The sequence below is a fragment of the Penicillium cosmopolitanum genome (genome assembly GCF_028827165.1).
Source record: "Penicillium cosmopolitanum strain IBT 29677 chromosome Unknown utg000006l:49.0-5199605.0:1.0-5204138.0, whole genome shotgun sequence".
In the NCBI taxonomy this organism is placed as follows: Eukaryota; Fungi; Ascomycota; class Eurotiomycetes; order Eurotiales; family Aspergillaceae; genus Penicillium; species Penicillium cosmopolitanum.
This window is the reverse complement of record NW_026622676.1, coordinates 1053366-1064713: the sequence shown is the minus strand read 5'-3', so window position 1 is coordinate 1064713 and position 11348 is coordinate 1053366. Positions and strand designations below refer to the sequence as shown.

Here is an 11348-nt window from a genome sequence, read left to right as displayed (position 1 = left end):
GCATTTATCTACTTCGCCCCTAAATCTCGGAAATCCTTGAAACAAGACCCTCCTGCCTTCCCATCCCCGTCAAAAGTAACCCCCCTCGTCTAGGAGTCTTAACCTCTTCTCGTCGCGAAAAGAACCACTACCTATATGCTTGCTAACCTTCCACTCCCCCTTATACCCACCAAGTGAGCGGTCTGCCGCGAGTACTCGGTGACAGGGTACTTCGGGCGCGAAGGGATTCGTGCGCATCGCATTGCCTACCGCCCGCGCGCTGGAGTTGAGGTATGTTGCCATCGCGGAGTATGTTGTCCATCGTCCTTCGGGGACGGAGAGGAGAGCGCGGTAGACGCGTCGGCGAAATGGGGTCAGTGTTGGGTGGAGAGAGATGCGCCGGAGGTACTTTTGATGGATTTCAGTTGGCGTGTTGGTTGTGGTGATTGTGGTGGTTGATTTGGAGGTTGGCTGGGAGTGGGGAGATGGTATGGCCGAGACCACTTGCGATGGTTCTGGGGTTGTTTCTGTTGCCATCGTAGATAGATAGATAGATTTCTCGGTCTCAAGGTAAGCTATTCGTAATTTGTATAACCAGCGTTGGTTTGGGTTGTAGGCGGACAGTGCTGGTTCGACTGCGGACGCGATGAGACGCGTCAAACGCGAACTTGGTTTAGGAAAGATGTACTTTTGCGCAGCTCCTTTGATTTTGGGACAATCCTAGGGATGATGTGTTATGAAAGTAGGACAGTTTATAGGACTCGGAGAAATCTGACTCAAAGCTTTGAAATATAAAATGTGGTGGCGGCATCCGGAGTTGTTGTGGATGTGACCAATCAGAGCCCTGGAGAGCATCTCAACACCAGAGCATCGAATGTCCCAAAAATTGATCACGCGCTTAACAAGTCCCAAGGTTGAAGTTTCAATATATTTTGGATAATTTGATTTGATAATTCCATCCATGCCTACGACAAGGCACATGGTATCTATTCGTTTCCATTTCTAACATTACTCATTATACGCAACCTAGTATCAATATACCGCAAAGTACGTATAGTACTTCTCTGCAAGTTATACCTCGACAGAAGTGAGAATCCCTGGATTCATCTCAAGCGTGATCAACGTGCTCCGCAGCACTAGTAGCATTCTCCTCCGCCTTCGCAATCTCGAATGACTTGCCCGCCTCTGGGTCCAGAACACTGTTCTTGCGGCTGATAGCTTGGACCATACCAGGGTTCTCAGCCTTGAGGCGAGCAAAGGTCTTTTCAGCCTCCCAGGCCCATGGGCTTGGAGAAGCAAACAGAAGATCCATATCTTCCAGAGTACGCTGGCTACTCTCCGGATATAAAGCCCACACCATGGGGATCGTGATGACGTTGCTGGCGGCAAATACATAAAGAGTCTTTTCACCGATGGCTCCGAACATGACGGGACACAGAAGGGTCTATATGAGTTTCAAATGTCAGTATCATATTGAATAGTTTTCTCAAAATGCATCCAAAACTTACCAGCCATCCGTTTCCAATGCTCCAACCAACAACACCCCAGGCATTTCCACGAGCACGAACAGCCAGAGGGAAGATCTCAGCCGGGTACACCCAGGGCACGGTCAACCAGGTAGCTCCGAAAGTCGAGGTGAAAATGAAGATCATGGAGGCTGCTGCTGCACCATATGATGACGCTTGGCCCATGTCACCATCGTCTTTGGCATTTATGGCGAGGCGTGAGAATCCACCGGCGAGGAACATGGCGATACCCTGTACTATCGAGCCCCAGTATAGCGTCCAGCGGCGACCAATGCGATCCAAAGTGAAAACACAGACGAGAGTAGCAAACTAAAACACGAAAAGAAGTATCAGCAGGAAGATAAAAAAAGATAGATGTGCCACCTATAAACATACCATGTAGAACACATTGTTCAATCCACTAATCCACTGACTCTTCCTTGAGTCGAACCCAGCAATGCTGAAGATAGTCGGCGCGTAAACGGTGACACCAGCGATACCGACCCATTCTTGCATGATTTGCAACCAGACAACCAGTTGCACGCGACGACCAATGTGAAGATCTCCAGACTTGTAGCCAAAGAGCATGGAAAGATAAGAGTGTCCGCCACCGTGAACTACGGTCTTCTCCATCTCAGCGATGGCCTGAATATCCAGGAACTCGGCCTCGGCACGGACGCGATCCTCGGGGCTGCTACCACGAAGTCGTTGAAGAATATACCGGGCTTCCTCCTCGCGGCCGACACTGACCAACCAACGTGGGGACTCGGGGAAAAACCAGACGACTCCAAAAAGAACAAGGAGGAAGAGGATTTGGAAAGCGATAGGGAATCTCCACTGGAAGGCCGACTTGCCGCCATCAATGAATGACAGACCACTGCGCAGCTGTTAGTGGCATAGTCAACAAAATAGAGCAGTTATTTACTCACAATTCTAGCCAGTAAGCCATGACAACACCAAAAATGTTCAGAGTAAATTCAATGGCAATGAATTGACCACGCGAAGTGTGCTCAGCGGTCTCCGTGGCCCAGACAGGAACGATGGCGTTTAAAATACCCGTGCCAATGCCGTTGATAAACCGCGCTGTTGGCTTCGTCAATCACAGACTCTCGGAGCTGTCAGACCATAAGTAGGGTGATCACTTACAGCAAATCATCCAATTGTGGTTTTGGGCCGAGCACTGCAGACTCGCACCTAGGATCGCCCAAATTGCCCCAGCAGCGATGGTCTTGATTCTGCCCATGCGATCACCCAGCCAGCCGCCGAAAAGACCGCCGAATAGAGTTCCCAGATAATAAACCGCCACAATACCACCCTGCAGCAAAGAATTGGTGACCACCGGTGTTGGTTCTCCTTCCACCATCTCGGTGTAGCCGAACCCCATTAGATCGATATAGTTCTTGGAGTTGTTGACCCCAGACATCATTCCCTGGTCATAACCAAAGAATAGAATTGATAGCGCTGCAACACAGTTGATGGCTACGAGAAGCCCTCGCTTCTCCAGCTTGTGGACAACATTCCAAGAGGAGATCTTGTCGCTCATGATGAACGAAAGGGGACGCAACGATCTAAAATTGATGATTTCCCAGATGCATTACCCGTGCGGGGACGGGGGAGGAGGGGTATCTATAGAATTGAGAAAAGGCGGAAGGAAAAGAAAGAAGAAGGTGATCGACCGGTCACTGGGTGACTCAATGCAAGATCACTCAAAGCAACCGACCAGTCGAGCCCCGTGGGGAATCGTGCCAGATGCAGGACAGCGACGGAACTCGAAGTTTGCGGTCCGACATCATGTCCAACGGGGCCTTTTAACCAGTTTCGCCCGAGAAGTCGACTTGAATCCGCAACTGGAGGGACAGTCGAAGATGCGATTGGATCCCCCACCTGCAGAAGACCGACAAGGAAACTTCCCCACGAGGATCGGCCGACTGTCGCCCCAGGAAGAGCAGGTAGCGGGAGCCTCCGATCTGGTTACATCGAGTTCACGAGCACAAACAAGAGAGGGGGACGTGAGTCTTAGACCCTCGTCGTCTCCACTGTGAAATTCAAATCCGGGTTGATTTGGTCATAGTGGAGGACAAGTGCTTTCGGGTTCCCCTCAAGCGGAAGAAGAACTGGGGAGACGCGGGGATGTTCCTTTTAACCGACACCCGCTGGAATCGGCAATCCGACAGGCACGGCATTTGGTTAAGGTTTTTCGCCCCTGATTTTCTGCCTCGAACAAACTGCTAAAAGTCAGAATGAAGGCTCCCATCCTCAAGATTGTCAATTGGAGCCATGGGACTAAAAGCCCCAGCCATCGTTCTAAGGATGATACATGTTCAGTATCGGTTAATTTCTTGCATTTCCTCGTAGCATTCTGTCATTCCCCAGCCTCGGCGACATCGGGGCAAAGTCTACTCCGGTGAGCCCACACTCCGAAGGGGCCAGGCCAATAGGCGGGTTTGTTCGGGGTGGTCCCACCAGAAGCAAGGTTAACCCCGGAGACTCGCGATACGCAGTCTCCAGACTTTGTCTAAACTCGGCAAGCCGGGGGAAACAATGCAGTCAATGATCCACCGAACCGGAACAAAGATGTCTTGGTATACTAGTATCGCCCTAATCTGCTTGGCCTTTTTACTTCTCTTGCTTTACCTAGTGGCGTCGAACGATCACCGGAAGTTCGCCGACTCCAAGCCATGTCCCATCAAATAATTCTATATCCGGCCCAGTTCCAGAGTACGGAGTATTCTCGTATGTATGCCGAGAATCTGATAAAGGCTTTTAAGGTTATCATATTGTCACGCGATGCATATTTTCTATTTTCCGAATGACGTCTTTAGTACGCCCTATGGTCCGGGCTAAAGCCGAGATCCCCACTCTTGCGGGAAGGTCGAGATAGAATTAACCGCGGAGGGCGGTAGTTGATCATGGCATATTTGACGCCGAGGATTATCATTGTGCTTTCCGGTACGGAGTAAGTATCTCATTATAGACATTATATTGACTCATTGCGAAATAATCGAGGGCGATCGAGCTTTATCTAAGATTTATCCTTAGACAGGTCAGAAGAACGGGGATGAGCACTGTGTCTTCTCGTAACAACTTGAAATACCACTCATCTGTTAGCTATAAGCCAACTGGAACCTTGGAACTTGAACCGAGCAAACAAAATATCCCCTTTTTGCCCCAGACTAAGCAAACGACCAGCCACCAGTCTTGTCAGCAAAGAAGTTATCCGGGTCATACTTCTTTTTGATCTCCTGAAGTTTCGAAAAGGCCGAGAATGTCTGTAGAGGATTTTGGTCGTGGTTCGCATCATTAATGAAAAGAGGGAGATCATCTGCATTGTCGACCGACGCAACCATATCACGGTAGCTAGCCTGAACAGCGTTGTAATCTGGCTCACTCATTCCGGGTGGCGTAGTGATCAAATAATTCAACCAAAACCACGGACCATCCGGCATCTGCATTGCATTGCCACCCTGGGCCTTGCTGGCATCTGTCAGACTCTTCGGAACGGGCTGGAAGTCCAGCGACAGGAGGACATATTTTCCCTTGTTGGATTCAGCCCAGTTACGCCACACATCCAGAGCATTTTCATAACTTCCATTGTCCGCACGATGAACGCCCACGCGGAACATGTTGGAGCCACGGGAAAGCTCTGTCGACATTGGGATAGGCATATCCACAACTTCGGGGTATGTTTTAAGGCTCATTGTGTTGAGAAGGGAAGGGATGCTGGTGAAGTTTTTAAATGCATCGCCTGGGTTTTCACCGTCATAGACGAGGAACATAATGATAGCCTCATCGATATTCAGGTTCAGATCCGGTGTAGGCAGCTTCTCGTAGGTGCCGATGATAGCCGCCTTAGGGTCAGTGTTGTATTTTATGAAGTCGCCGATCGCTGAGATGACATCGTCCTTCTGGGAAAAGAGATAGATGATATTTCCAGCATAGAGTTGACCGATCGGACGGCTCTGGACTGTATACTTGGTGACAACTCCGTACGCGTTGCCACCGCCACCTCGCGACGCGAAGAATAGATCGGGGTTCGACTTCTCCGAGGCAGTGACAATTTCACCGCTAGGAAGGACAATTTCCAACTCTCGGAATGAATCGCAGGCCATGCCATATTGGGGCGAAAGGTAGCTCATACCGCCACCCAGAGCAAGACCGGTTCCCACCCCGGCAAGTCGTGCTCCAACCACTGTGCGATTATATTGCACATAATAGTCATAGATATCGCCAAATACTCCGCCTGGTTGGTAAGTAGCGAGAGTTGTGTCTGGGTCGTAAGATCTTTCCGTCATGCTGCTCAAATCGAGAAGCACGCCCTTGTCAACAGATGAATAGTATGTGTTCGGATTGTGACCGCCAGCTTTGATTGCAAAGCGGCTGTCGGCGGCTCGAATCGCCTGGAGGGCGGTTGAAACATCCTGGGCATTCTTGGGATAGACGATGCACGAAGGCTTATAATCATCTTGTATAGTGTTCCAATATTCGGTGCTGCCCACGTAATCCAAGCTGTACTTATTGCTGGTGACTTTCGACGAGCCCAGCTGACTGGTTATATTTGAGCATGCTGAGGTACCTGCCGCAGAAGCTGCAGCAGAGACGCCTGTCAACAAGGAAAGAAGGAATGCAATCATGGCGCACAGCAACGCGGGTTGTGGATGAGAATCAGAAAGGGACGAAAGCCTTCAAATATCTCCCCACTATCCTCCTTCACGTGGAATGAACAGACGTGATGCGCGAGCTTCCTCGGTCGTAATAATTTATACGACAGGAATACGACAACGGCGAGGGGTGAGCGTTAAAAAAGGGTGAAGAACGGCCAATCTACTAACCAGTTCAGGGGAGGTTAAATGTGGGTCAACATTCCGAATTTGCTGATGCTCGAACTACGACTAGCATACCACAGCCCGAATGTTAGGAAGATAGGGTTCCTCGGCAATTGTATACGATGGAATACGATAACGTTGAAATCATTTCCTAGCATAGTTAGTGACCTGTCGATCACTATCTCGAATGGGCGACGGGAGCGAAGGATCTCCTTTCTCCCTCTCTCCTCCTCGGAGAACACCCTCAAAAAGGCGTGGTCTCTTGTCGTTCAGGCATAAAAATCAGGAGCGTGTGTCGAATATCATGGGTTCAAAGAGTACCCCAAAATTTCAACTCCGAGGCATTTCTTAGCGATGCAATTATTGTATAAAACCTCCCCGCCTTGTTTGGCAATAAAACACTTAATTGTTTCGGATTTTGAATCCCTTCAGAAAAATAAGACACAACAAGACTGGATAGAGAGAGGTTTGCGAAAAAAGGAAGTATAATCGTCTGAACATTGACAATCTCGCGACAATCGCCAATCATATCCCGGTCAGGTACCAAGCCAATCAATGCGCAGAAGCAGATGAATCAGATGGGCAATGTTAACTATGAGTTAATTTCTACAATAATCCCCACGGCTTGCTCGGGGTATAGAGAAAATGAAGCTTTGCAAAAGTTTCCGGCTTATAGACCAACCTTCAGCTACTAAACATGCTCCGCCATGGCAATCACAGAGCTACTCAAGGCTGCCACGAGATCCCAACCCAGGAAATTGAAGGTCTCATTTGAGAAAGCGTAAGGTTTTATTGGCAGCCAGATATACCCGAAGCAAAGAAAGCAGATTTGAGGCCAGCACAAACGCCTCTTCTCAACATCATGTTGATGTCACCACGCCCACAGAATTAGCTACTGTCCAGCATAACTTCTTTTTACCACTCAGCCAAAAGTCAGGCTTTTAGAAGAAACACAAACGCTGCCCTCTTTATTTTATATTCTTATTCCTTGGTTTCTTCTCAAATGTGCCTCACGCCGGCCTAATAGAGCAGCAACAAAACCTTTCTTGATATAATCTTGCTATTCAGCACCAATGTGGCCATCACTCTCAGACACCTCCATCATCGGCTTTCTGTTCCTTTTGGCCCTCTATCTACAACCTCGACGTCGCCAAGATCCAAATTGGACATACAGACAAGCGTTCACATGTGCTCTTATGAAGGTAGGGCTGCAAAAATTTGTCACCTTCCGAATCAAGCCATCACTATCCTTGAAACCGGGACGGGAAAAGGATCGGTTCGTTCTAGTCGATCCGGCGTTACCAGAAGCGTATTATGGGGTGGCAGAGGACAATGATGTTTGGCCGGAGACTATCGGAGGCACCTGGTATCCAAACCGTTTCTCTTCAGACACTATCGTTCCTGAAGGCCAGCATGTCATTCTCCATTTCCATGGCGGCTCCTATATAATGGGAGATGGTCGCACGAAATTTACTCGCTTTCTAGCCGACAACCTTCTGGACAACTCTTCCGCCCTTTATGTTTTCTGTCCGCAGTACAGATTATCCGGTCTACCACAAGGGCATTTCCCTGCACAGCTTCAAGATGCTATTTCCTCATACTCCTATCTGGTTTATACGCTCCATATACCAGCGTCGCAAATCGTTTTGAGTGGTGATAGCGCAGGGGCACACCTTGTTCTCGGGCTTCTCAGATATATCGTTCAAATGGATAATCCATTTATTCTTCCTGCGCCTTTATGCAATTGGGTCTTTTCGCCATGGTGCGATGTTCCGGCTGCCATCGATACCTCGGACTGGCACAGGGACCCAAATTACAAAACTGAATACATTCCCGCGACTCTTCCAGCTTGGGGGGGCAAAGAACTATCTCAGAGACCTGGACATTACCGGCCCTATCGAGGAGCAAGTTATCCCACTCAGACATCCGTTCATATTGCCCTCGCCACTGCTTATAGTTACTGGAGGGAGAGAGATCCTATTACAGCAACACTTGCAACTTGCCCAGGCCTTCTTGAAGATACCGGAGAATATGGACTGTGTTGATCTATATAAGGAAGATGGGGTTCCCCATGATGTTTTGGCTATTGGTGGTGTTGCGAATTTCCGCCATGGGGCACTTAAATGCGCAAGGAAAGCGGGGGATTTCCTTCAAAATCTACAAACGGAAAGACGGGGGTTTAAAGCGGAATTTTTCACAAGATCGGAAGATAACTTTGAAAATCTAGATAACGAGAAGCCTGGAACACCGGTCTAGAAGGAATCGAATTCGCTATTTTCCATACACAAAAAGCCGGCTGCTTAGAGGCTCGGAGGTCTTTTCTCTCGGGGGTCCGGTAGGCTTGCCAAAGACCAGCTGTGATTTAGATTTCCATTCTTTTGGTACCTTCCATTGTTCGGATATGCGAGCATCGATCATAGGATTGTAGTGTTGCAAATTGCAACCAAGTCCTTCGGCTTCTAGTAGTGTCCAAACTACCAGTGCTGTTAGTACTAATTTTCATCGGCGTTGAGTAGGGATTTCACTCACCAGCAAGCTGGCTCATTCCACTTGCATGATCCAACCATTCAGGAAATTTGTCTTTAATTATAGGCATTTTCACTTCCAGGGGTTTGAACACAGCAGGGTCCTCGTAGAATAGAACCTATCGATGCATTAGTATAAGAAATAAATCCTTCTCTGTATTAGAATCAAACTTACCGTTCCATATGCGGCACGAAAGCCAGCAATACGGGCTCGGTAAAGATTTTCAAATTGCTCGATAGGCACACTAGCACTGGCGATTTCATGGGCGATATCCCATAGTTTTTGGTGTTCTTCCTTCAACAAAACAACCATGCGGGTTCCTTGGGTGTTGAATCCACTGGGCATGTTTTTCATCACTTCGGAGAGGATCTCTTCAATACGCTCGTCGGAAATTGTAGACTCATTTGCCAGAGAGTAAACGGATCGACGGCCCTTGAAGCCCGCGAGGATTGAGGGAGCCAGGTTAGACATGACTGGGTATTTTTCACTGAATGGGATAATCTGAATAGAGTAATCTGAATAGAGTAATCTGAATGGGATAATCTGTGATGATGGACCTCAGGATGCTTATGGACTGTTTATTGTCGATTGGGAATATACCTTATATACCTTCTGTCAAGCTGTTTTTTGTCGGGGACGGAGCGCCGACATACCGATCTCACGGTTTAGCCTTTGGGGGCTAAGCGGAGATAAAGCGAGCCTTGCGGGAGCTTAAGCGGAGTAAGCAGAGTTAATCCGCCGCATCCAATCCTGAAATATTAATACTAACCCGATACAGTATGTGGCTCACCTCTATAAATGTCTACACAAGGCTAGTAGTATATTTATAAGCTCTGCTGACTGTATCAAGATGCTCAGGATTTAACCCCTGACCTAGGATCCACCAGGATGGTTTTGTTTTGACGGAGAATGATATGGAAAAGATCACACAGTACTCCGTACTACATAGGGTTGATATTTCCAGGAGACGGATACCGTAATTCGTATCTACAAAACAAAAGTAAATACTAGATGCCAAAACTGCCAAAATTCGTACTAAAGCGATACTTGAGAATATGGATTAGCGTGACGAACCTCGCATATCAGTTCAAATACATGTCCATCGGGTAAAAGAGGGGAGGTTTCGCTTTGAGAATACTTCTAGCGTGTGAAATCTGTTAAGGATCAATCCCCCCTCCGATAAAAAGCTTTCTACTACAACTTATTGCAAAGAGCCCTATAGTTCAAATTCAGGGCCCAGAACAAATTTATTGTCGGTCTCTGGAAATCGAGATTTAAGTGGAATTTCTTTTTGGAATACATCAATAAAAAAATAAGATAAAAAAAGTGCTGTTTCAACATCAAAGTTTCAGTATATTGTTCCCGCCGCCCATAAAGCATAACTTGGAGCCAGGCACAGGAACGGGCGACGCGACCGATCTTCGGGCACATTCCGCCTGCCATCGAGCTGCTTTCTGCCACCCAACAAATCGCTCATAGCAATCGCCTTAGAACTGGATTTTCGCAGTGCTTCACTTTTGTACTGTCGAATGAACTATGGGAATATTACAATCATGACGAGGAAACTATCTTTTAACCAATTCTCCTTTTCTTTTCTTTTTTGGCTGTCACAACGAGGTAAATTAGGTAAGTTTTGTTGCTCCTTTTTTTTACTTTCTCAACAAGTCACCACAACCGCCGATAGGCGGAGATTCTCCGATACAAATCCTGGGCTTGCCCCAACAAAGCTCCAGCTCAACTCATCGGGGTCACAAAGATAACTACGAGTGCTCGCACGTCTTGAGAAATGCTTTGATCTTCCGCCGTAACAGCAAAGATAGAATGAAGCGGTGACCAATGGCCACTTACGATTTATAAGCTCAACCCTTCCGCGGGCTTGCCACATCTATGAATCCGGGGATCGCCGCCCTGGAGACATACGCATACAATCCTTCTCCTTCCAAGGCTCACTTCTGATGATCGAGGTATACTAGTTACTGGGCAACATTTGGGCAATTACTTGTAACTAGTACTCCCCTTTCCAAGTAGGTCGATAACAAATTAAGTGTACGACGAGTCACGGTTCGTACATAAGGATATAGGTAGGCAGTAACTAGTAGTAGGTATGATCGCAGTTCACATCCATTCATTTTCAAGCTGTACTATGATATTCTCCGCAGCCCGGACTAGTCCGATGTTGACTTGTTCCCACACGGGCCGGTCTCCGGCGTTAAACCATAGACAAAGGAGGTGTGAAAAAGGACTTAGATTCTCTCAAGTATTACAGACAAAGGTAGGAGTAATGCCAACGCATTTCCCTAAAGACCTCGAGGACTCTCAAGCACTTACTAGTAGTAGTCAACGGTGAATATGTCATGCCGAGAGTAGCCGTGGTAAGAGAGGGGATCGGAGGATCCGGTAAACCTGATCGCCCTTTCAAGCCCCGCGGACATCAAGGACGACTAGGGGCGTCATTTGGGCAGGCTAACTTTAAAGGCACTAGGAATAGAGAGGTCTTCCCGGGGTAGATCTGGCC

The 11348-nt window shown here is 47.9% G+C and overlaps 5 protein-coding genes across 5 annotated transcripts; 1 reads left to right on the top strand and 4 right to left on the bottom strand.

The window, feature by feature from the left end:
- Positions 1-69: 69 nt before the first annotated feature.
- N7509_004934 (MGMT family protein) lies at positions 70-516 on the bottom strand (the record flags this gene model as incomplete). Its single annotated transcript, XM_056629571.1, has 1 exon — positions 70-516. One exon carries the CDS (start codon positions 514-516, stop codon positions 70-72), a length of 447 nt encoding a protein of 148 aa, XP_056488873.1.
- A 571-nt stretch (positions 517-1087) lies between these two features.
- On the bottom strand, positions 1088-3027 carry N7509_004933 (uncharacterized protein; the record flags this gene model as incomplete). The annotated part of the gene is made up of 5 exons (XM_056629570.1): positions 1088-1423; positions 1488-1814; positions 1881-2361; positions 2414-2567; positions 2631-3027. 5 exons carry the CDS (start codon positions 3025-3027, stop codon positions 1088-1090), a joined length of 1695 nt encoding a protein of 564 aa, XP_056488872.1.
- Positions 3028-4657: 1630 nt separating this feature from the next.
- Positions 4658-6115, bottom strand: N7509_004932 (FAD-binding oxidoreductase; the record flags this gene model as incomplete). The annotated part of the gene is made up of 1 exon (XM_056629569.1): positions 4658-6115. The coding sequence occupies one exon, from the start codon at positions 6113-6115 to the stop codon at positions 4658-4660; it is 1458 nt and encodes a 485-aa protein (XP_056488871.1).
- Positions 6116-7380: 1265 nt separating this feature from the next.
- N7509_004931 (alpha/beta hydrolase) lies at positions 7381-8563 on the top strand (the record flags this gene model as incomplete). The annotated part of the gene is made up of 2 exons (XM_056629568.1): positions 7381-8215; positions 8265-8563. The coding sequence occupies 2 exons, from the start codon at positions 7381-7383 to the stop codon at positions 8561-8563; spliced, it is 1134 nt and encodes a 377-aa protein (XP_056488870.1).
- A 15-nt stretch (positions 8564-8578) lies between these two features.
- Positions 8579-9304, bottom strand: N7509_004930 (uncharacterized protein; the record flags this gene model as incomplete). The annotated part of the gene is made up of 3 exons (XM_056629567.1): positions 8579-8781; positions 8837-8951; positions 9008-9304. The coding sequence occupies 3 exons, from the start codon at positions 9302-9304 to the stop codon at positions 8579-8581; spliced, it is 615 nt and encodes a 204-aa protein (XP_056488869.1).
- Positions 9305-11348: the final 2044 nt, after the last annotated feature.